At 42.2% G+C, this 25,799-nt stretch overlaps 1 protein-coding gene across 3 annotated transcripts in view; it reads left to right on the forward strand.

Moving 5' to 3' along the window:
• Positions 1 to 25,799, forward strand: part of Col4a4 (collagen type IV alpha 4 chain) — a 116,302-nt gene that overhangs the window by 59,088 nt on the left and 31,415 nt on the right. For all 3 annotated transcript variants that reach the window (XM_076549954.1, XM_006990363.4, XM_076549955.1), the window contains exons 22-37: positions 1,084 to 1,173; positions 3,222 to 3,385; positions 5,800 to 5,872; positions 6,793 to 6,899; positions 7,431 to 7,614; positions 8,946 to 9,014; positions 10,990 to 11,097; positions 13,037 to 13,255; positions 14,008 to 14,169; positions 15,622 to 15,792; positions 16,593 to 16,736; positions 18,581 to 18,688; positions 19,529 to 19,710; positions 20,549 to 20,612; positions 21,745 to 21,819; positions 25,420 to 25,527. In XM_076549954.1, coding sequence (XP_076406069.1) covers positions 1,084 to 1,173; positions 3,222 to 3,385; positions 5,800 to 5,872; positions 6,793 to 6,899; positions 7,431 to 7,614; positions 8,946 to 9,014; positions 10,990 to 11,097; positions 13,037 to 13,255; positions 14,008 to 14,169; positions 15,622 to 15,792; positions 16,593 to 16,736; positions 18,581 to 18,688; positions 19,529 to 19,710; positions 20,549 to 20,612; positions 21,745 to 21,819; positions 25,420 to 25,527 — 2,028 coding nt within the window. The remainder of the gene's footprint in view (positions 1 to 1,083; positions 1,174 to 3,221; positions 3,386 to 5,799; positions 5,873 to 6,792; positions 6,900 to 7,430; positions 7,615 to 8,945; positions 9,015 to 10,989; positions 11,098 to 13,036; positions 13,256 to 14,007; positions 14,170 to 15,621; positions 15,793 to 16,592; positions 16,737 to 18,580; positions 18,689 to 19,528; positions 19,711 to 20,548; positions 20,613 to 21,744; positions 21,820 to 25,419; positions 25,528 to 25,799) is intronic.

A 25,799-nucleotide genomic window follows, 5' to 3' on the forward strand; every position in this document is an offset into this window, starting at 1 on the left:
AATTGAAGACCCTGACATTAATCTGCACACTTATGAACACCTGATTTTTGACAAAGAAGCCCAAACTGTACAATGGAAAAAAAGAAAGCGTCTTCAACAAATGGTGCTGGCATAACTGGCTGTCAACATGTAGAAGATTGCAAATAGATCCCTATCTACCGCCATGGCCAAAACTCAAGTCCAAGTGAATCAAAGACCTCAACATAAATCCAGTTACACTGCACTTGATAGAAGAGAAAGTAGGAAGTGGTCTCTACTCTTTTAATTATGTCAGTTTTTTGAAATGTTTTTCTTGAAACTTTGTTCCCTCCGCATTTTTGTAGGGCTGTTTATTTTCCACAGTTTTTTTTGAGAGGGGTCTTCCCGTCTAAATATTTCATTGCCAAATCATTATTTTGAGCCTCCCTGTCATTCTACTCCGTAAACTCCAGGGGAGATTCTGGTGTGAAATCTGCATTTTAATTTTTTTCGTTTCTTGTTTCCCTTGTCATTTTCCATTGATGCTCAGATCTCAGCATCTTTCAGGTCTGCTGGATTTTTTTTACCTTCTTGTCTTTTTTATCCCATTGGAAATGTAGAGTGTATCATTTGCAGTGTATCATTTATCTGTCAGCTTTAACCAGACGTGCCAAAGTTTTTGCTTTTGCTAACCATGCTTTGTGTTTTCTTCAGTATCTGGTAACTGGCAAATGAAGGGTAAAAACATTGTCATATTCTGGCTCTAGCTTTTGTTGTTCATGATTTATTTTGCTTTGGTATTTGTTGTTGTCATCTGTTATCTTATTCTGTCGCTCACTAACCTAGGGTTGCCATTAAGGATGTCTTTGCCAATGATTATGGTAGAAGAAACATGTTATGAAAATTGCATGGTCTATATATGTAGAGAGAAAGAGAGAGAAGGAGAGGGAGAGAGGAAGAGAAGGAGATGGGAAATGATAAAATAAAACATGATTTTTTTTTTATTGTTGTCTCTGTTGGGCAGAGACAACAGAGGGAAGAGACTGAGTGCATGCACTGGTGCCCCCTAGCGGACTTTAACTAAAGTCATGTGATTCTGTCTGCCAACCCCTTGCCTCCAAACAGTTATATATTGTAGCCCTGGGTGCCCTGGACCAATGGGAGAAAAAGGAAAGATGGGTCCACCAGGAAGAAGAGGAGCCAAAGGAGAAAAAGGCAAGTATGTACCTAAGGCAGAATTTATACATGACAGTCACTTGTGGAGGACCAGGGCGAGGGTGTCTACGAGAAGGACAACCTGGCATGTCATTGAGGTTTGTTACTCACCTCTGTTACGCCCCATGAGGACTGCATGTCTGTGTGTGTTCTAGTGTGACTAAGTCACCACAACTCCAGTTCCTCTGTCAGACAAGAGCTTCTTACACTTTGTCACTCATGACCTGTTTTCACCTGAGAATTTTTGTGTAGCTTCAGGTGTATGGGTATAAAAATAGGTGTACAAATCAAACCTTTATTGATAATAAATAATTGAGAAATTTGTTTTATAATAATTCTTTAACACACATAAGTACTATTATTAAATATGCAAGCAAGTTTGCATACTCATGAGATAAAGATGTTTATTTTATGTAAAGAATTAAATCTTGACTGAATGTTTAATGAGGCAGGATGTAGACCATCCTCAATGCTCTTGAGAGCAAGCTGATATTTTGATTTATAATCAATGCTGAGAGCATTGCTTTGCATAAATACAAAGCCTCAAATGACAGAAGTACATACAGGTTCATTTTAGGAAATCCTGTCCTAATTCCAAGTCCAAATTTATTAACAACTATTTTTTAAAATCCAGATCAGCAACTTAAAGCAATGTTTAAAATTAAACATTTTAATGTAATCCAATCCAAAGACAGATCAATTTAATATTTAGATGATGAGGGATGATGACAGGGATGATATTGAAAGGATTTCTCCACAACTAAAACCATTGTGTTTGTATAAGAAGAGAAAGCTTTGTGTGTACACTAACAGCACAGAGCAGAGTGGGATCTGAGATGAGGGATTTCGGGCAGTGTGCATTGGTGCTGCATCATGGCATGCACAGTGCAACGTGCACATGTTGTGTGTTCAGAAAAAAAATGCTGCAGTGGAGTTGTGGGATACAGCTTGGGTGAGTGCCGGCAGAAACACGCTTTCCTCTGTATGCATTCATTCTGAATTGGTTTTGGTCACTGCCTTTCACTGTTACCAGTGTTTTGTGACCTCCCTGGGGTAGTTATACAGCCTCACATAGGGTTGACGCCCACAGACTAAAGAGCAGGCCTTTAGAATATAAAGGCCACACATTCTTGCCTTCAGGGCCAACTTTGCTCACAAGGTCCTCTTGTGTGGATTAGGAATTATTTGTCTTTTAATGTTGTTTCTGTCTGTGGACCTCATGCTTTCCGGGCTCACTAAAGCCCATGGCTGTGTCCTCCCCCCTCCTCCACCCCTCACCCCACTTGAGCTTCAACACCTGAGCCAGACAGTGTGAGAATATAAACACAAACCAATTTGACTTTCCCAAACTTTATTTTTCATACCGAAAGTCCTGATCATTAGGGAATGTTTTGTAGTGAATTAGCAATTGTAATGTGCCACCCAATCAATAATCCCTTCATGCATTGTATTTCCTTGATTATTCCGGGTCATGCCATAATTAATTTATCTATATATTTAGTGTGATTTATTTATTTTTGTTTCCTCAGTAACAGATTTTTTTTAAAAAGGACTTTCAATTACTCACCAGAATTTTAGGTTAGGTGTGGGTGAGTTTAAGGCACAAAATGTGATTCCATTTTTTTTTTTAAATTGTGTGCCCATTCCACATAGATCATGCGACAGATGCATCCACCCCAGGCCCAATGCTTCACTTCAGTCCTCATGTAACGTGCTCTCACCCCACATAGACTGTGCCATCTACCCCTCCACCACGCTGCATGCTTCACTCCAGCCCCAGTAATATTGTCTCATCCTGTAGACCCCATCCCACTGCATGCTGCCCTCCAGTCTCTTACCACATGGTCTCGTTCCACATAGACCATGCCCCAGACCCCTCCCTGCCACATGCTGCACTCCAGTCACATGTCACATGGTCTCAGTTTCCTGTGACTAGAATGATGCACTGCAGAACCTCTCATTTTCAGTCACACTGTGCTTTGTCGTTAAAAGCTTACTAGGGATTTTGTCAGGCGCCATGTCAAAGCTGTCTTTCTACCTCTGCCTAGGAAATGAGGGACTCTGTAGCTGTCCACCTGGTCCCATGGGACCCGCTGGCCCTCCAGGACTTCCTGGAAGACAAGGAAGTAAAGGAGACTTAGGGCTTCCTGGCTGGCATGGAGAAAAGGGTGATCCAGGCCAGCCTGGTGCTGAAGGACCTCCAGGGCCACCAGTAAGTAACTCCTACTGATCATAATCTCTTCAGTTAAACAAGACAGGCAGAGAGAGAATTTTTTGTGTCCTTTTCTAACTTAATGTGTGATATATAGTTTATGTTTTGAATCTAAACATCATAATGGCTAAACACTTTCTTATATCCATCCATCTATCTATCATTCGTTCAACTAATTACTATTTGTTAAATGTCTACTACATCCCAGGCATGATTCTAATTTTCTAGGGATACAATAGGGACCGGAATATTATGTGCACTTCTGGAGCTTTGGAGACGACCCAGACTTTATAGTAAACACATTAGTAAATATACAGTATTGTTATATGAGGACAGAAGGCCATGGTCATTTAATGTGGCTTGAGTAGACAAAGTAAGCAAGCAGCAGCATAGGAGGTCCTTGGTTTCATCCCCATCGCACATGTACACACACACACACACACACACACACACACACACACACACACACAAAGTAGGTCAGCAGGCTTGAACCTTTGTCCTCTTGGGGAATCTGGGGAATCATAAGAAGAGAAAGGCAATACTCTATTATTCATTTTAGATGGATCATCAGTTGCTCTGTGGAGAAGAGACCACAGGTAAGGGAGGGTGCGTGGAGATGAAGTGGAAGGTGGCTGAATAACGGGGGGGGGGGGGGGGAGAAAGAGCAGGAGATTGAAGGGGTGGTGCTGAGTGGTAAGAGAAAGTGCAGACTCCATCATCTGTCAGCCTCTAGACGTAATTTGACAGGCAAGTCCAAGGACTGGCTGCTAGGTCAGATACACAGTACAGGGAAAAGGCAAGTACAGGAGGAGCTGTGGCCTTCTGCCTGAGCCCCTGGAGGAAGGCAGTTGCACTGGACTAGGATGAAGGAGCCGGAAACTGGGCATTGGTGGGAAATGACACAGAACTGTTGGAGACATTTTAGGTTTGGGTGATAATTAGACAAATTAGGTGCCAAGTGTCTGTGTGGGGTGATGGTCAACACAAGTCCTCAGAGGAGAGGTCTGGAAAGTAGCTTTATTGGAGTCTATGTGATGTTCAGTGCCAAAGATAACTGTGGATGGCTGTGGAGAAGCCATAGATGCAGAATCATACACAGGACGGAAACATCAGAGTCACTCTGGTCCAAGGGTCCTCCAACTGAATGAATGAAGGATGTCTTAGCTGCCAGGTGAACTAGTAAACTACAGTAAAAGATCCCTGAGAAACAACTCCGCATTAATCTGTCTGTCACAGTATGGTGCTCACTTGCTAAAGCACAGCCTTCTACCTGTCTGATCCCTGCAAATAAAATCACTGCTCACAGGAATCCTCCCCTGGAGGCTCTAGAGACAGCCCATTGTTCCTCTATGCTGGGGAGACCTGCAACTCAATTCTGAAGTCCCCAAGTTATGCTCCATTTCTCCTAGAAGAATCTAGCGGAAGTAAAATTCTGCTCTTAAATGAAAGTGGTGATTCAGACCACCAGCCTTCCCCTTCCCACATGTGCACGGCACACCTGCAAAGCTGCCTCAGCAGGAACCTAGACCCTTAGTGCATGGTAGTGAACAACATGCTGAAATGACTTCGTGGTTTGCATATTATAGCCCACTTTGTAACAATCAATATTTTATCATGGTCAGGTCTTTTTTGTTTGTTTTGTATGTTGCCACTTAATCTTTCAGTGACTCTAAGATACTATTGTGGTTTTGTGTTGAGTTGTTTCTTAGGGCTGACTCTTTTACATTGTGGACTACTAATTTGTGCAGGGTTATTATGGGTAAGGTATTAATTCAGTTGTTCTAGGATCCATTGGGCTGACTGTATTTCTGATGTATTCTTTCTATATCACATTTATCACATTGTGCTTAGAGCTGGGGAACCAGGGGGAAAAGAATCTTATTTGCCTTTCTCTTTCTTACCAACTTCCATGCATTGTTTTCCCCAGCTTTTAAAAAAGATTTATGTTTTAAAATTTTGTGTGTATTTGTGACTACCTGCATGTATGTAGGTACGTGTGTCACATACATGCCTGGTGCATGTGGAGGCCAGAAGAGAAAGTCTTCCCCCTGGAACTGTAGTTAGAGGATTTTAAGAGCCACCATGTGGGTGCTGCTATCCAAACATGTCCTCCCTAAGAGCAGCAAGTGCTCTTAAGCACCGAACCATCTCTCCAGCCCTCACTCCATGATATCTTAATTGTAGTGAACTGCTAAGATAGAAGAGGCATTGGTAATTTCCTGCTGGCCTAGATAACAAACTTTCCATAGATTTTAGAACCACTCTGAAAGGCAAGAGAGGGCCAAAACAAAGATTTCCAAGGCAAGATCTTTAAACAAGAGATTTAGAGGAGAGGAGAAGGTGTTAGACGAATATATGAAGGACTTCCCTACCAGAATTAATCTAATGCACTTCTCTCATTTTTTTTCACCAAGGGAAAACCTGGTGCCTTGGGGCCCCCTGGCCACAAAGGGGCCAAGGGTGACATGGTCACATCAAGAGTGAAAGGTGAGTGTGACTGATCACTTAGCCCTCTGACACTTTATGAATGATCTATGGGCATCCACTTGCATTGATTTCCCCTGTGACTACAGATCAATTGATAATTTAGGACTGTTGAGATTGCCTTATGGGTATTTCCTGCCCTTCACAGACTGGTGTGACTAGTGGGTACTGAATCTCCTGCCTTTTCTTTGTAAATGTTCCTTCAGTGACATATTTGAATCTTCATTGTGGTGAACTTGAGTCTGGAGCAAAAACTCTTTTGGCCTACCTCCTGCTTGCTCACTGCATTGTAGCATCCTCTGTTAGTCAGCGGCATTTAGAAGACATGCTTATTTTGAAGTAATTTGGAGAAAGTATATAATTCATTAGACAAAACATGAAAAATCTAGGTGTAGGGTTCCCATTGGAACAAACAGATCTATGGCCCTGCACGGCATCATGAAGCTCTCTCAGTATCCTTCATCTCTCATTGGTCTATGTCCATTTGCTCCCACAAGCCTGTCTTTCTCTGGGCTACATGCCCCAGGAATACCATGCGTGAGGCAGCTCTAAGTCCATGAAATCAAAGATGCTCTGTCTGCTGTATGCAGAGGAATAACTTCAGAAAGGACTGTGTGGTTAAAACCAGGGATAGAATGTTACATGCACTGAATAAGGAAGTTCCCATGACATCTCTCCATAGATCACCTCTTTGATAAAATACAAAAAGGAGAATTTCCCCAATAAAGAGAGTTAGTAGGTTTTGTAACTGCCATTCTTCCCTTTGTTTTGGGTTTGGGTGATTTTGGGCAACCGAGTCACTCAGAAAATTTGATCAACCCTCACAGAGTGAAACACCATCATATTTAGTCTGAGGTTTTTTTTCTCTTCTGTTTAACTCCTCATGTGTGAGATCTTACAGGTCTTTTGCCTCCTTTTCCTAGGGCAAAAGGGAGAAAGAGGACACGATGGGCCACCAGGATTTCCAGGGCCACGTGGACAAGATGGTCAGGATGGACGTGCTGGAGAAAGAGGGGATCCCGGCCCCCCAGTATGTACACTTCTGCTATAGAATATCATTTTCTGATATGTTCATATAAGCAAGGCAGGAAACTATAGGTCAGACTCACATGCACTAGGAATAAAGATTTGCTGTGTTTTTACCCAAAGACATGGAGGGTGCTGGAGCCTATCTGGGTACATTCTCATAGGGTGTAAGAAGTCAATTTCATACAAAAAAAACCTCACTTGAGTTTTTCATTTGTGTGTAGACCTACCACTTCACTTGCTTATGTTATATATGCTGTTAGTGATTCTGCATACAAGTTCTTATTCTGTATCTAAGGTATAATACAATTCACTTCCTGTATTGGAGGCATAGCATATGCATCCATATCATATGTAGGTATGTGAATATGCAAAATATGTATATAAAATATTAGAAGAATCTAAATTAATTCTTTTAAGTCACACTTGCTTCAGAGCTACTGTCCTTTGAAATCTGGGCTTTTAAACATGCAGTCTGCTTTGAGTTCATGAGCTTTGAAAGATCAATAATAGGTGTGTGACCTAACATTCCCAGGGCGGCCATCAGGATGCAACCCCGGGTGAGAGAGGGCCTCCCGGACTGCCAGGTCCTCCAGGGAACGCAGGACCTGTGGGTCCTCCAGGCCTGGGATTTCCAGGCCCACCAGGAGACAGAGGCCGACCAGGAGAGCCGGGGCGTCCAGGCATGAGGGGCTTTGATGGCATGAAGGGGCAGAGAGGTAATTTTGAATATTTGTATGACAGAATATTAATTGAAATTGTGTAAACGAAAGGGAATTTCTGCTGGGTGAAGTTATCACCTCTCTGGCAGGCTGGCTAAGTGGATTCCATCCAGGTGCTGTAGAAATCTTGCAGGTTGTATGGCAACTGAAAACATAACATCACCAATATTTAGAGCGAGTCTCCCAAACGCTACTCTTTGTCTGTCACATCTAAACTGCTTTTGATTAATTTTCCCCATCAATGCATAAAGTCCAACTGTATTTAAATCACTCATATGTGTTCAAAGCATAACTTTTTAGAATCTTTTGAGATAATGTGATGTATTTGAATAAAAGACATACTAGTGTTTCATTTAAAAAATTATTGTCCATGAAAACACACTTGTAAGCATTTTAGGGAGAGGAAAAACGGTGACATTTTAAGCATGTTTGACAGCTATATGAATTTCAAAAAATTACTTTCAGGGTTATGGCTGACAGAAAGAGGTTTATTTAAGATTTTTTTCTTTTGTAACTTGCATTACACCTTGGGCTATAGTATTAGTTTTGAAGTTTGGGGATAATATACTGTTTTTGGCTCTTGTTTTGACAACACATAAAGGCAACTACCTTTGTATTTGATAAGAAGCAAGTTTATGGTATGAGACTCAGAAAAATGTAATATAATTTCCCTTTATGTCTCACATTTTAGCTTGAAAGCATATGAAGTAATAAACCATGAAATATTGTTACAAAAGTGAAACTTTTGGATTTAGTGGGACATGAGGACTCAGAGGCACAAGCTTTGAGTTACTTTGCCAATTATACTGGGGATGACAGTACCTTCATCACCAAGTCACTGGAAAAATGAGAGACAGTTTATCTTAAGAACCTGCTCCATAGAGATCCCAAAAGTGGTGGCTGTCGTTCATATCCAGCACAACCTCTTCATTCATGTAGTTCCCTGGTGTCCAAACCACGAGCAAAATCAGCTGAACTTAGTGCTGAGTCCCATGGCTTCTTCATGACCTATCACCATTTTCTATCTGTTCCCCTAGAATCTGTGCACCTATAAACTATCATTGATATCAATAATTTACACGTTCCCAGGTTATTAGAACCAATATGTCTTAGACACAATGCTTTTCTCATAGTGCTTATAACTACTCTAACAGCTGAGATCGGGGCTGAAGGGCAGATCTGGAAAACGGTCCAGTGATGCCTGGACACGTCTCTCCCTCTGCACGCTAGTGCACTATATGGAAAAATGTCTTGAATGAGTTGTCACAGAGACTCACAGTGCATTTGGTGCTCAGTTATCTAAATGTCACTCTTCTTTTTCTCTCCAGGTGACACCATTTCTTGTAACGTAACCTACCCTGGGAATCCAGGCCCTCCAGGTTTTGATGGACCTCCAGGTATCACTAGCACAAAGTTCTTGTCCTACATACTTTCCAGAGTAAAAGATCCAAGAAGATAGATAAGCTCACAGCCAACTCTCCCAGCCAGGGTACTTCTGAAATTAGTGTAAGGTCTCGAGGGAAAGGAGACTGGGAAAAATATTATGGTCATTAGCTCCTGGGCCTCACCCCTCTAGTTTGTACGCCTTCCATGGCCTTTTCTAGACTCTGTGCAACAAAATTTACCTTGGCTTGATCACCTGCCACTTAACATCTCTGCCCTTGAGAATTTTAAAGCTATATCCTTTATCTCTTCCTGTGTCCCAAGAGTGGGAAATGTCACCTGCCTGTAGACTATGCATTCCAAGAGGGACAAGTTATCACTAGACAGAGCCTGAAAAATGCTCCTGTCTCAACATCCCTTGAACACATGTCCATGCATCTATTCTGTTTGAGTCAATCCCTTGTGTTTAGCTGAATCAGACCACAAACCCATATTCATGTCTTTAAAGTTTATTTAAATTAACTCTTTGAGTACCAGCATTGCTAGTTAACATGTCTTTTCTTGTCCTATACAAGAATAGAAAAGAGCTGGGCTAACTGCTCAGTCATTAAAAATCTTTTTTTAAAAAAATTTTATAATTTGATTTAATTTTATATATCAGCCATGAATTCCCCTGTCCTCCCTCCTCCCGACCCCCCTCCTCCCAGCCCACTATGCATTCCCATCAGTAAAAATCTTGCTGTTGCAAGAATCAGGAGAACCTGAGTTCAGATCTTCAGCACCCATGCAATGAGCTGCAAACACACACACACCTGTTCTGTCTCTTGTGTGTCTGAAGAATAATGGGACACAGATGATCTAGGATGGTGTGTGTTGGTGCGACCCTGACCCCTGGTCCTAGTGACCCTGGCCCCTGGTCCAAGGTTAAGTTCAGATCGGCAACACCTGTTCTATTGTAAAAGGCCAGTGTGTGCTCTTTTCATGGGATTGCAGGAAGGTAAGAGGGTAGGTTAAGTCTCCCAGAATCACCTCACACCTCAGATCGCCTCATGCAATTCAGACCTCATTGGCCCAAGTAGTTTCAAATCTCTTATATAACTTTGTTCGTGTGTGTGTGTGTGTGTGTGTGTGTGTGTGTGTGTGTGTGTGTGTGTGTGTGTGTGTGTGTGTGTATATACATATGTATATATATAATGTGTGTTTATATATGTATATACATATATATCCATATATGTATGTGTGTGTGTGTGTGTGTGTGTATATATGGCTAAAGCCAGTCACGTGGTCAAGCTCCAGCTCAAAAGACAGGGTAGTACATTCCGCTCATCACAATGCAGCTGTGAGAGTGTGGAGACATAACTGCATCTGTAGAGTGATGAACTGCTGGTTGGTTCATTGAATATTCATTTCCTCCTTACTGTTACCTTCCTGGGGATGAATGAAAAACTTTGATTGCTTGCCAGCAGTGTGAGCATACAGGAAGTAAGTTCCCGCGCTCTTTACCCATGCAGTTCACAATTCACAATTTCCTCCATGTTAGCTGAGCTCACTTAGGAGGAAATCGGAGATTGAAGGGAAAATCTTGATGACCTTAGCTTCTGCTCTATATAACTTAGGGCTCCTTTAGTGCTTTCTCAGCAGGGTGGGCTCTGGTCACCACCTTGTCCTCCTAAAGAACAGGCTAAGCCTGTGGGTCTGTGTTTCAGACCAGGCACTAAAATGTATGTGAATGGTTGTCTATGTGTGAAAAGCTCTCAGGAGGAAATCCTCCTAGTACAGATTCTGAGGAAAGTTACCCTGAAACACTTATCTGGACCAATGGCTACAGAATGCTTCTGTAAACCATGATGGAAAGAATTTTTATTTCCATAAAGTTGACATACTCCAAAAGACAACTAACACAGACATTTCAAAATCTTTTTTTTCTTGCTGTTCCTATTTGGCTCATTTCTGTGCAATTGAATCTTTGCTTTATTTGCTCTTGTTTAGGTCCGAAGGGGTTTCCAGGTCCCCCAGGTGCTCCTGGTATGAGATGTCCAGATGGGCAGAAAGGTCGGCAGGGCAAACCAGGAATGCCTGGAATTCCAGGTCCACCAGGTAAGTGAAGGCTTTCTCTGCTTTGGGAGCATTTGCGTCAAGAACTTTTACATATTCTTAAAGATGGGCACCCTTAAGGAGATGGCAGGAGATCTGGAGACAATGGAGGAATCCTTCTCTGGGGGCACTCAGAACTCAGCTGTGTTGTGACAACTTGTAGATGCAGTTGAGATGCCTTCAGTGAGGGGCGGGGGGGGGGGGTAGGGACACGACCCTTAGCTGTCGGCAGTCACAAGTTCATTGTGTGGTTGGAACCACAGTCTAAAGCAGTGTTTGCCAGAGGAAGAAAGTGGTCAGGAGCCTGGGCATAGTGGGACTCACCTGTAACCCCAGGACTCCAGATGTGGAAGGAGGAGAATCTCCTTGAGTTTCAGGCTATCCTGGTGTGGTGATACTTTATTTGTGCTGAAATGTGGTGATATTTTATTTGTCCTTTGATAAATAAAGTTTGCCTGGACATCAAGGGGAAAAGGCCAGCCATTTTAAGTAAACAAAGTAAGGCAGTACATGCCCTTAATCCAACAGCTTAGCAGGAAAAGTCTCTGTGTGTTCAAGGCCATACTAGGGAACAGAGCCAAGCATGGTGACATACACCTTTAATCCCCGTACCAATCATAGAGACCTGGAGGTCTATACAGACAGGAAGTGACAAGGAAGTGAGGTAGCTGGGCTAAGAGCCAATGAGAGGGCAGAACAGCAAGGCATATAAAGGCATGGGTAGACAAGAAGGAACTTGCATTTGGAAGCTGCAGAATTGGTGAGGTAAGGTTGGCTGGTGGCTTTCCTTATTTCCTTGATCTCTAAGACTTTCACCCCTTTATTTGGCTCCGTGTTTTTTTATTTAATAAAACCATTTAAAAATCTGTCTACATGCCAGCCTGCCGTCCAGGGAGCAGTATGTAATGGCACATAGGTAAAGGCACGGAATACGTGGTAACATATAGATTAACAGAAATGGGCTGAGTTGAAGTGCAAGAGCTAGTCAGTAGTAAGCCTGAGCTAATGGCCAAGCTGTTATAAATAATATTAAGCCTCTGTGTGATTATTTTATTAATGGCTGCGGGACTGTGAATGAGAGATTTGTCCTGACCCCGGGCTAGGCGGACACAGAAAAACTTCCAGCTATAATCCTGGGATATGTACAATGGTCCAGGGCAGCTTAGGCTACAGAGTCTCAAAAATTCAAACAAATAAGCGTAAAAAAATATTTGTTTACAGGGTATGGCAGGATGGCCCAGTGAGTAAAATTTGCTTGCTACCAAGCCCAATGACTTGGGTTCTATCCCTGGAACTCTCACAAGTTGTCCTCTGACCTCCATGTGTGTGCCTGCCTGCCTGCCTTCACAAATAAATAAATTTAAAAAGATAAAACAGCAATAAAGCTGGGCAGTGGTGGCACACACCTTTAATCCCAGTACTTGGGAGGCAGAGCCAGGCGGATCTCTGAGTTTGAGGCCAGCCTGGTCTACAAAGTGAGTTCCAGGAAAGGCGCAAAGCTACACACAGAAACCCTGTCTCGAAAAAAACCAAAAAAATAAAAAATGAAAAAGGGCTGGAAAGATGACTCAGAGGTTAAGAGCACTGACTGCTCTTCCAGAGGTTCCAAGTTCAATTCCCAGCAACCACATGGTGGCTCACAACCATCTATAATGAGATCTGGTGCCCTCTTCTGGTGTGCAGACATATATACAAACAGAACACTATATACATAATAAATAAATAAATAAATAAATAAATAAATAAATAAAAAGAAGCAATAAAAATAGCAATTGGTATCACTTATAGAGTGGCAAAAGAATATTACCTCTCGAGTTTCAAAAGTCATAGAAATGTTACCTGTTAGGTACCTCTTAATTGTGCCTATGGTTTTCAAAGTATTGTCCTTATATTGTTGGATCTATATTTGTACATATAGCAGTCTGTTATTGTTGTTAAATAGGTTTTCGTGGTGACATGGGAGATCCAGGAATCGGAGGTGAAAAGGGGACCTCCCCTATTGGGCCCCCAGGTCCACCTGGGTCTCCTGGAATAGATGGCCAGAAAGGAATCGCAGGAGACCCTGCATTTGGTGACCCAGGACCCCCTGGAGATAGGGGTCTTCCAGGAGTGCCAGGCATGAAAGGGCACAAAGGTTACCCAGGATGCCCAGGGGCTGAAGGTATGAGGTCTTTGCTCTCTCTTTGTTATAGGATGTCTGTTCAGCTTTGGCCGGATCCCAAAAGAATGTTTACGTTGTCATACATGATGCAGCGAGTGCATGTACATTTCATGATTACAAATAGGCACTGATCACATCAAATGAACCTGAAACCCCTGGGTTGCCTGTGTACTTTATGGCTTGTTTGTACAGTGGCTTAGTCCACTCAGCTCTATCCAGGCGATGTATTTGCTCCAAAAGCCACCAATAGCAAGGGCTGGGTAACCTGTCACTGCTAGTGCCGGACTGAGGCAGTTTAGTACAGACTATGTGAGGTCAAGCCACTCAGGGGCTTAGCAGGGAGGCTTGGGCTTAGCAGGCTCCATGGAAGTCCAATAGAAATTTGAAAGAGTAACTGATAAGACCTCTCACCAAATGTGCATTCATGCAGCCCATACTGGGTGCATCTTATGTATCTGGGTGTAAATCTGCTGCAGAGGAGGAGGATGGTAGAAGGAGGGAAGCCTATGGTCTCTTGTTTGCCTAGATCACCTCTTTGTCATCCGTACACTTATCAAGCGGCTCACTTAGCAAGGCATGGTTTACACAAACTTGTAGCTATATCTATGATATGAAAATCTATTCCACATATTAGCTCAGGGAGCCCAGAGTCAGAATCAAATTGTTGATTTCTAGAATTGATATGCATGAGTGAAGTTATAGGCCACCTATACAGTGTTAACTCATAATGTCCCAATGCATCATCATTTCAGGGCCACCTGGCATCCCTGGATCTCCAGGTCTCAAAGGTCCCAAAGGCAGAGAAGGAAGTCCTGGGTTTCCAGGGATCCCAGGACCCCCTGGCCATTCCTGTGAAAGAGGTGCTCCAGGGATCCCAGGCCAACCAGGACTTCCTGGAGCTCCCGGCAGTCCAGGTAAGTGTCAGTAGGTGTCAAAAGGTGAAGTGTCTGGACATTGCCTACTTACAGTCAGGAAGCTTGCCTCTTGTTTATGTATGGATGTCTGCAGAAACAAGTGTATGAAGTCAGAGACAAAGAACCTTTTATTCATGAGTTTCAGATTGGTCTGTGTCACTTCCCCAAATTCTAGTCAAGTAACATGTACAGAACTGGCTAGAGGCTGCATGCATTATGTGCAAGTTTAGGAACCACCATTTCTTAGCAGTCTTCAAGCAGGCCTGCTTCCCATCCTGAGGAAAGTGGAGCATCATCTGTCAAAGTCATTCCTGCAAATGTGGTTTTGGGAGATGTCCCAGGTGAAGGTCAGGACTTTGCATTCTTGGAACAAGAGTGAGTGTGTATCTTCTCACAAAAGTGCTCAGGGGCTTCTCTAGTCCCCTGGGCCAACTATAACAAAATGCCTTTAAATGAATAATTTATAAGCAACAGAAATTGATTAGTAGGAGGCTAGAAAGTCCAAAATCAAGACACCAGGAGTTTTGATATCTGGGGAAAACCTTTTACACATTGATGACACCTTCTAATATCCTCACTCAAATACCACAGACCTCACATTTAATCATTTTCAAAACTCCCTGCTTCTTAATCCTCTCACATTGGTGGTTAAGATTCAGTATAACAACTCTGGGGAGACACATTCAGCCCATAGTAGGAGCTTTCTCTGGTAGGCTCCTCATTTCATTGCTGGGGTCCTTCACTCTGTAACGTATTTGCTGCTGCTTTTATCCCAATGCAAGATGCCCACTTGCAAAGCCAGCGGGACAGAATTTACTGCTACAGCTTCATCTCAAGCACCACTGGCTGTTCTGATTTGTACAAATCTTTCATCAGAGTTAACAGTCTCACTGAAGTTCACTGGGGCAAAGGTTCAGAAAGTACCCAGAATCAACAACTTCAACTTTCTCCTCCTCCTCCTCCTCCTCCTCCTCCTCCTCCTCCTCCTCCTCCTCCTCCTCCTCCTCCTCCTCCTTCCTCCTCCTCCTTCTCTTCTTCTTCTTCTCCTTCTCCTCCTTCTTCATCTCCTTCTTCTTCTCCTCTTCCTCCTCCCCCTTCTCCATCTTCTTTCTCTTCCTCCTCCTCCTCTTCTTCTCTTTCTAGATCACATATAAGAAGAGTTTTTGGTTTTCATATCTGTGTCTTCATATTTTCAAAAAGAGAATACAATAAATCTTCATTCATTCTTAAAGTATGATCAGATGATCTCTGCCCCCCTTTTTATAATATCCAGAAAAATATATTCTTAGGCAGATACAAAGTTGCCTGTCACTTTAGCTGATAAATATTATTTTGTTCTTGTTTAATGTGCCACGGGTACATCACTTAAGCTCTGTAGAGTGTGTTTTTCTTGTGAATGTTTGAAAAAAGTTTTACGTTTTCCAGCTTCATGGTTGTTGTGCTTTGTTTCAGGGGCCCCAGGTTGGAAAGGCCAGCCAGGAGACATGGGGCCTTCTGGACCAGCTGGGATGAAGGGCCTCCCTGGCCTCCCAGGCCTCCCAGGAGCAGATGGTCTCCGAGGGCCTCCTGGGATCCCAGGCCCCACTGGGGAAAGTGGCCTTCCTGGCCTTCTAGGTCCAAAGGGTGAGTAGTGCTCTCCCAATAATTCTCCCAGTTTTATTAACTCAAAATCAACTGTCAAACCAAACTGGTTAGGCAAGACTTACACTAATAGAATGCATTAACTAGCCGGGCGGTGGTGGCGCACGCCTTTAATCCCAGCACTTGGGAGGCAGAGCCAGGCGGATCTCTGTGAGTTCGAGGCCAGCCTGGGCTACCAAGTGAGTTCCAGGAAAGGCGCAAAGCTACACAGAGAAACCCTGTCTCGAAAAACCAAAAAAAAAAAAAAAAAAAAAAAAAAAAAAAAGAATGCATTAACTAGCTTAGCTTTGCCCTCCTCTTTTAGATGTAGCCTTTCTTCTCTGTGTTATCTTTTTTAGTGACAGATGTTCTGATGTAAGAAAATTGGCAATAGGCCTGCAGGGCGGGGGTGGGGGTGGGCAGGGAGGGATATTGGGTTGGGTTCACAGGATGAGGATATCTAAGCTCACTAGACCAGGCAGCACCAGTGATATTGTTAGGGCAAGGCTAACACATTTCACTTTGGATGGGCCCTCTGTCCTCATCCTTTCTCTTGGTGCTCTTAAAACATGATGGACGCAGGACCCCAAAACAATATCATTTTCAGGTTGCATCTTTAGGATAAGGAAATAGGAGTGGGTGGGAGAACACAGATGTTTAAGACCATAGTCAGGTTCAAATTAATGATTTCCTTTCAGCATCAAGTGTTGGGCAGGAATTTGTATCACTGAATGACCAGGGACATGAAAGAACCATGCTAGCCTTAAAGTGTTTCCCTAAACTTCATGTTCTCATTTTATTAGGACACCCAGGGCTGCCTGGCTACCCTGGTTTTCCTGGAGAAAGAGGAAGGTCAGGCCCTGATGGACAACCTGGAAGAAAGGGAGAAATCGGAGAGAAGGGATGGCCTGGCTTGCAGGGAGACCTGGGAGAGAGAGGTGCCAAAGGCAAGTGGGTTTATCAACCTGGGGGCGGGGGAAGGCGGCTGCGTGACCTCATTCCCAGTGTTGAATCAAATGCGATTACTTTGTCTCAGGATTTCTTTGGTTCTGTGTTTATGGCTAGAGTTTTCCTGCCTTGCCCATAGTCAAGACAAATCTTTGTCACCCGCCAGTCCCACAGCTGCTCAGACCCAACCAAGTAAACACAGAGACTTATATTGCTTACAAACTGTATGGCCATGGCAGGCTTCTTGCTAACTGTTCTTATAGCTTAAATTAATCCATTTCCATAAATCTATACCTTGCCAGATAGCTTGTGGCTTACCGGTATCTTCACATGCTGCTTGTTCTGGCGGCGGCTGGCAGTGTCTTCTGCCTTCCTGTTCTTTCTTTTCTCCTCTCTGTTAGTCCCACCTATACTTCCTGCCTAGCCACGGGCCAATCAGTGTTTTATTTATTGACCAATCAGAGCAACACATTTGCCATACAGAACATCCCACAGCATGTGATATCATAGGAATTCATTTTCCTTGCCTTTCAATCTTAGTACATGTAAGGAAGATAAATAAACCACTCTAATGTTGGAGATGCTAGCAAGAGGTTCTGAATGCATTGATTTATAGACATAGGGCTTCAGAGGCCTTGCTGTCCTGGTGGTCATCATCTGTAAACAATGTTGCAGGCATTGGAGGCCAAATGGCCTCTGTGACAATAATACACCTTGGCCTTGGCACCTGAAAACCACCGGATGTGACAACACACAGACAAGATAAAATTAAAAGTTGGAACAGAATTTTAGTTGTGGACAATGAAATTTGATTTGCATGTAATTTTCACAAGTACTTAATTTTCATAAAATATTGTTTGGGGTTTTATGTTTTGAATCCTGCCCCTCCTAACCATTTACAGCATAGATGTTTCCTGTGGCCTCTCAGCTGTTGCTACAGGAGAAAATATAGCATTTCTAGCAATAAAATCAATGCTTGACAGCCTTTACAAGAAAAATTTTCAACTCTTAAAGCTCTCGGGAAAAATAGCCTCCAGTTTTATTCAAATGACCTTTTCTTCTCAGTTTTTTGATCCTCTAGTTTTTTGTTTGTTTGTTTGATTGCTTGTTCTATTAGCTTATAAACTATTTACATGAATTAAGGAATTCAAAATGGTAAAGATCAATAATCTCTTTGCCACATAAAAACTGATACTTGCAGAGAAGTCATGTCATTCTACTAAAGGCACTCCATGGAGAATTAAAAATTGCATCAGTGCTACCATTGCAGTTTTTAAACTCCCCCAAGATGCTCCCTGAGGAGAATCCCAGCACTAACAGCATCTGCCGACCACAGTTGTATAAATGTGCCCCCCAGCACTATGAGCACTCTCACTATTGCTGACGTCACACTACTAATGCTATAGCCATTGGTCCACAGAACTCCCTTTTAACAAGCAACTCTCATTATGTTGGTCTACTAAGCCCATCTCAGCACAGTGCTCGGCTGGGACAGTGTTCCCAAATATACTGAGATATGTGGTACAGTCCTGACTTTTTGGCAGTCCATATATAGAGAACCAGGTTGAAATATGTTTGTTCTTTTCATGTAAAGAGCAGAAAAACAAAAGGGTGGTGAGGGAGAAAGGTATGGACCACTGGACGTGGGCTATGGATGATTCAGATGCCACAGGATAAGTGAACAGCCTTGTGGATTATAACATTCCAAATGTCTTAACTCCCAGAGGATCCTGAGATGTTTGGGTTGAATGTAGCAAGCTTACTGAGTAAACCAACTGCATCCCTGTCCCAGGGGTGTAGCATGGGTGTGTTTGTGTTTCTCTCATGTAAGTCACATTTACAGGAGCCAGAGGACCTCCCGGTGATGCAGGAGAAGCAGCCATCATTTCCCCAAAGGGGGATCCCGGGGACACTGGTCCTCCAGGAGATGATGGGTTCCCAGGACAGAGAGGTAAATGCTTGAGGTTTTTCAACCTTATCAAATAGGTTGGCATTTTATAGATCATTCAGGCAAGCCAGCCTATGAGGCAACTTTCCCTCTAACAAGGAATTAGGAAAGGTCATTTCTTAAATGTAATTGTGCCCTGTTAAATTTTCCAGTAATATTTTGGCTTTTCCGTGCTAAAAGTAGTTGGAGTTCATATGTATTTATAGTTTGGATATTCCACACTAGGACTAACATAAGCTATACATAAATTACTGGCTCCAGGCTTAAAGCCCCTCTGTTTGGGGGAGCTGCTATGAATATCTGGGTCTGCCTATGTCATTTTGACCAGTCTCTAACAAGAGAGTATATAAACACAGATCCTGAATCTACAGATCTGGGGTTACCAGGGACCATATTTTTCTAAAAAGCATCCCCATGACATACTGCTAGTCCTCTGAAACATGGCAGGGCAAGGATTTTTGACAACTTAATTTGTATTCTTTCTCAAGTTCAGGGTTAATCTGCTTGGGTTATATCCTGGATTTCTCTTTAGCTAGCCATTAGGAGAAAATGTTTCAACTTCTCTGGGCTGAATTCCTCTTCATTTGTAAGGTGTGCATGCTACAGCAAATGACTTTGCCTGCCCCCTCCTCCCACCCATGGCCTCTCATGTCTATTCTTGGCAGCTTCTTTTGCAGTGAGGTTGCCAAAGACAGAAACCACAGAGATGTGGCTTCGAACAGAAGCCAACATCCCCAATTTCCATGGCTTCGTTTTTTGCAAGTAGAACTGAGCCATTCAGTACTATCTGCACTTAGTCTAAGACTTCAGCCAAGGAGTTTGTAACACTTCCGACCTCAACAGGTGATAAAGGAAGCCCAGGGATGCAAGGGGGAAGAGGAGATCCTGGAAGAGATGGACCACCTGGGCTGTACAGGGGACCGCCTGGGACAAATGGGTTCCCTGGGCCTCCAGGTCCCCCTGGCCCTCCAGGCCCACCTGGACTAAAAGGAGTCATTGGTTTTCCAGGATTTCCAGGTGACCAGGTGAGAGGCTGCTCCTAGAAGAGGGAAGAAATAAACTCTTCCTGCTCTCAGGAGCCCACAAAAATTCAGAATTTGCCGGTCTGTGCCCCTGCCATATACTGGTTATTTGAGAGTATGAGGTAGCATGGAGAAAGAAAGGAGCCTTCCAGAAGATTATGGCATAACTGAAATTTCCAACTAGTGCTCAGAACTGCCTGTCCTGCTGTACATGAGCAAGTCATGTGATTCACACATTCCAGCCCAGGGTTAAATAACACATAGAGACTTACCTTTTGGTATTACATTGTTTAAAAAAAAAATCCTGAATGCTACCCAAATTTTGTTTGCTAAGCCTTTCCATCTGTTTGAAGATTTCATATATTTTACTTAAAATGTACTTGGCCTTCATAATCATGAGTAACATTCCCCTTGAGAAATCAGAAAATAATGATGTAGTAACTTGTACCATACTTCTGGAAAATGTATAAAGTAGTTGGCTTTCCTTCTTTTGGAATAAAATGGATTTTTAAAATTTATGCTACAGCACAACTTTCAATATTTTATTTTATGTCAACTGGTTTGATCAAACTGTAAATTCAAATGCATGACATGGTTACTCTCTGGTAATCATATATAGAGAATTCTATGATTCTTGCTGAGATGGATAGCTCTCATTCTGTAGGGATTTCACCAGCTTGTAAAACATAGACACAGTTAGTAGTATGCTTAAAGGGCATTAACAATTTCCTTTACCATTATCAATTACAAACACCAAATTGGTGGCAGAAAGCGATAGCATGTTTATGCCATTGCATGGAAAACCCAACTAGGGTCTTATTTTTGTTCTGTTAATTGCCAGGGTGATCCAGGTCCTCCAGGCCCCCCTGGACTCCCAGGAGATGACGGAGCAAGAGGACCTAAAGGTATGGCTTGGAAAATGTTCACAGCCGTCAAGTCAAATTCAGAGTTCTGAGGATTATAAGCCTGCAAGTGAGCATCTTTGTCACAACAAAATACATCACACAAGGTAGAACTCAGCAACAACTCAGCAGTGGAACACTGAACCTTCAAAAGGTTCTCATTTTCCAGCCAGGGCCAAAGGTACCTACAAAGGGATACAGCATGACTGTGGGCTCATCACGACTTCCTCTCCATGAAAGTCTCAGAAGCCATCCATGTAGTGACCACAGCTTCCCAAATTACAGCTGGTCCAACCGGCCAGATCCACATCTCTAGAAAGTGTCCACTTTGACTCTGAAACCCCATGTTCCATAGGAACCAGTCACTCATTTAAGGATTTCCTCTGTTCAGCTATTGGGATTCTACTTATAAGAATCACAGAATGTAAGTCCCCACCAGATGTTAATTGTTTACTTCAGAATTCTCAAGCCAGATGTAACTTATAATTGGATTATTTTTATCCTTAATTAAAGATAAGAAGTGTCTTTTTTCCCCCTAAAGGGCCATATCATAAGTTTTTTTTTTTTTTTTTTTTTTTTACTTTGTTGGGCATATAGTCTCAGCCACAACTACTCAGACACATCCCAATAAAACTTTATTTGAAAAATAGCTGCAGGCTGGCCCAAAAGGTCTAAGCCTATCTTGTGCTTATGGCCATATTGTCTTGTAAACACAACTGAAATTGTACTCCTAACAAATCAAGATCCTTAAAAAAAGGAGAAGTTTTATTTACCCCTTGGAGAGACAAACAAGCAAATAAACTGAAATCATAGTATCTTAAATGTTTGCATACAACATTCAAAAGTTTGACTGTCTTGGTAACCTCTACAGGTACCAGGCATTCACAAGGCATGCACACACACTTGCAGGCCCAACACTCATACACATGGAATAAATAAATTTATCATTTTAAAAATAATAAATCACATCTTCCACCTATACTTCTATCGTTCTTCTTTAGGAACAAAAACAGTTTTTAAAAAGCCCCCTGGAAAACCGGAAACCAGATTATGAAGACAAATACCATGGAAGTTACTTCTCTGAGACCAAACAATGTTTTCCTAACTAATGCTTTTGGTATTGTGTCACTCACAGGAAACAAAGGTGACCCTGCCAGTCAGTGTGGTCCACCTGGTCCGAAGGGTGAGCCAGGTAGCCCTGGATACCAAGGTATAGATCCACATTTTTCCTATTATAAGAAAGAAGATTTACTTTGAAACACAATGTAATTACTTTTCCAGTTATCACTGGGAATGATCCTATCAATATTTTCTTTACCATTTGTCCATTAATGTTTGTATCAAAAATAATTCTGTGTGGCAGTGTTGTATAAGCCTTCACCCAGAAGTATACCAGGACTAGGCACTAGGGATTCTCAATCTATTCTCACAATGGCCCCTGTGACCAATGTCATTGGCAAAGCAATACACTCCCTTCTGCATATTCATATTGAATACTCAAATATTCAAAGTGAATATTCAAAATAAATATTCAAGCAACTAAAAGTCAGGTTATCTTGCCATCTCTGTCATTTAAGATGGCCAAAGTTATATTGGAAGCTCTTTTCTCCCACTGATAGCAAAGGGCATACAAGTAAATGGGATGAGTTCAAATTTGCATTGGTTTGGGCCCTGAAGAAACATGTACCAATGTTTAAATTATGCTCACTCCTTAACAGAGGAATTCTGCTAGGAGCATATCTGAAGTTAATAATCAGGAAAATGCAAAAAGATACACACAGAGAGGTGTACACTGCATGGACAGAGCGAATGTCTACTTACAGATGGCTGGTGAAGTCACTTATGCCTGAGTGCAATCAGTTGGTAATGGTTAGACTTAAATCTAGGCTTGGATTGATATAGTTTCCTCGTAAATTAAGACTTTGTATTTAGAATGCCATCATCACATTTTGCTTTCTATTGCTGTGTGACAAACACTGTAAACCAAAAGTAACTTGAGGAGGAAAGGATTTATTTCATCTTATGTCTCGTAGTTATTCATGAAAATAAGTCAGGGTAGGAACGCAAGGCAGGAACCTGGAGGCAGGAACTGAAGCACAGGCCATGGAGAAATGCTGCTTACTGGCTTAGCCTGCTTGCTTATACAATTCAGGGCCACCTGCCCAGAGGTAGCACCACCCACAGCGGTCTGGGTTCTCCCACATCAATCATCAATCAAGAAAATGCCGCTACAGACCAATCCGATGCAGACTTGTTCTCAATTGAAATTTCCTCATCCTAGATGACAAAAAAACCTAGCCAGGACATTCAGGCATCACCTTGAAGTTCCATTTGGCAGGAGCTGCCATGTTTTGTTTCCCAAAATAGAATGTCTGATCAGAACATCAAATGAAAGTCACTTGTACACTGAAAACTCCACACACAGCATCAGCATGGCTGACTTCTGAAGTCAGCCAAACAGTAAGAGTCAGGCTTTTCCAGAGAATCTGCCTTGCCCTGTGTGATCTGGTGTCCTGTGATCATCAGTGTTTAAATTGCTCTGGTTTTTTATTTGCCATGGATTCAGCTTGAAGTTTTATTTTATTTTTTTTCTGTTATTCATCAGCACAGAGTTTAGATACTCTATTTTCCTTGGCTAGGAATCTCTGCACTGCACTATAGTGAACTCGGTGAGGATGTATAGAGCATAGCTTGATCCATGATTATGTAAGATTATACTGGGTCAACCCTAATCCCATCCATCCACTTCAACTCCAAGGGAAATACAGTGCAAATTACTCCTGAAATTCTGCTCTCAACATGACCATAACTCTGGGATGCAGTTGTGAATACCTGCTTCGGCAACTGGAGCTGACATTGATGATGCCATGTGTCCCTTGCAGGAAGGTGTCTGGGATCAGTTAGGTAACAGAGCAGGGTTAGAAGACAGTAAATTTAATCAGTTAACAGGAACAAGCTTCGGTTAGTGTAGTGTTCTAATGAATACTATCCCTCTATGGATTTGGAAATACAAAACAGTGTATTTTATTTGAAGATTCAGCCATTGAGTTTCAGCATAGATTATTGGTTTACTATAAATTTGAATTAAAGTCACACATATAAATAAGCATATGGGAAAATAGCCATCTTTCTAGTAATAAAATAAATATAATTTAAAGTATAATCAGGGTTCTTTAGGGGAATAGAATCAACGGATTATATATTACATATATTATAATACATATGTATTATATATATAATATAACATTACAAAAAGGACTTATTTTATTGATTTACACAGGAGAGGGTCTAACAATAACTGTCTGAGAGTCTGAGAATTCAGTAGCTGCTCAGTCCATGAAGATAGATAGATTTCTCAGTATCCTCAATATGATGCTTGGAGAACTCCTGTGCCTCCATACTACACACTTAATTGAAGCAGAAGACCCTTTCTGATAGAGGGCTGCTAGAACCTCCAGAATAATTGCAAATTACCAAAAACAAGGTTATAAACCCAGTCTTTAGTGACAACATGGGTCATTCTCTGGGTGTTGTTTGTAGAGCTGTGGGGAGGTGACCCATGGGGTAGGGGGTGTAAGTACAGTACTTCCTCCCAAACACAGGCAACCTGTGTCAAGAACCAAATGCAGAATGGCCTATTTCAGAAGGCCTAGAGAGCAGCCTAGAAAAGTCACAGTCATGAGAAAGGGACTGTTAAGAGACTTTACATTTTTTTTTATTTTTTATTATTGTAATGTACGAGGCATGCATGCTAGGCACAGTGTGCAGCTCTGGTGCAGAATTTAGTAAGAGTTGCTGCAAGGACAACAGGGTGGGAGTGGACTTGAGTCCGAAGTGAGCATTTGATGATCTTTGGGACTGTTATTAATTTTCTTGGATGCCGCAATATTATTTCAGCAACATAGGAAGATTTATTTTTCCGGCTTGCCTCCCGAAGCATTTGGGGATGGGATTCCAAATGGTTATGTTTTACTTTAAAATACTTTAGCATTTAAAAATGTATTTCAGGAAAAGTCCAAATATCACACTATTTACTAGGAAATTTTGTTCCTGGGACATTTTTTCTTACGGAAATAGTTCAAAAGGAGAGAGCACGGTTAAAGATCTATAAAAGAGAGTGGGATGGGGAGTGAGTGAATATGATCACTGCATACATTGTCAAAGAATAAATAAAAGATTATATCTGTATGTACAGATCATTATGCAGAAAGGCAAAAAGAATTAGAGGTACTTGATTGGCCAGCAGCAGGAAAAAATTAGATTAGTTTAAATAAGATTGATTTTTGTTTTGTTTTGTTTTGTTTTTTCAAGACAGGGTTTCTCTGTATAGCTTTGCACCTTTCCTGGAACTCACTGTGTAGCCCAGGCTGGCCTCAAACTCATAGAGATCCACCTGGCTCTGCCTCCGGAGTTCTGGGATTAAAGGCGTGTGCCACCACTGCCTGGCAATTTAAATAAGATTGAATCAAGAAGTTATCATTTGAAAATGATAAACTATGACAAACTTGGAAAACTGCTTGTGATACAATACTAGTTTTAAAAACAGAAAATAAAATTGTGGGTGTTATTTGTATGTGTGTGTACAGATGGAAATCTGTGGTAAGATGTGAGGAGGATTATGGGAACTTTGTCACCAAATTTTCCTCAGTCATGTCTTCTTTATCAATAGAAAAGAGTTTAAATACAACAACAACAACAAAAAAAACAAAAACAAACCCACAACAGTGTGAGGCTTGAAGTTGACTGTTAGAGAACTACTGTTTCAAAGAGCAATCTACAACTAATGGGATTTTGATCCTTCCTTCCTTAGGACATCCAGGAGCCCCTGGAGACCAAGGCTTTCCTGGAGCTGAAGGACATAGAGGACCACCAGGCAGACCTGGACAGCCAGGCTCTTCTGGACCACCAGGGTGTCCAGGTACCTTGCAAGAAAAACCTCGAAAATTCCTGAGCATTCATGTGACTTGGGATACCAGAAAGAGCTGTTCTTCACTGAGGGCCCTTCTGCCTCCTGAAGCATGCCTCGGGACAGGGCATGCACACTTACCTCTTCATCACCCAAACCCAGCCCAGCTTCACAGGGTTTCACTAATTACTTCAAGCAGCGTTGGCAAAGTGCCATCTCTGCACCAGATGCAGAAGGTGGCTGACACAGCACAGGCTGTTTCTTCTCATCCCTCTGTCATTTTT

This window comes from Peromyscus maniculatus, chromosome 13 (genome assembly GCF_049852395.1).
Source record: "Peromyscus maniculatus bairdii isolate BWxNUB_F1_BW_parent chromosome 13, HU_Pman_BW_mat_3.1, whole genome shotgun sequence".
Classification (NCBI taxonomy): Eukaryota; Metazoa; Chordata; class Mammalia; order Rodentia; family Cricetidae; genus Peromyscus; species Peromyscus maniculatus.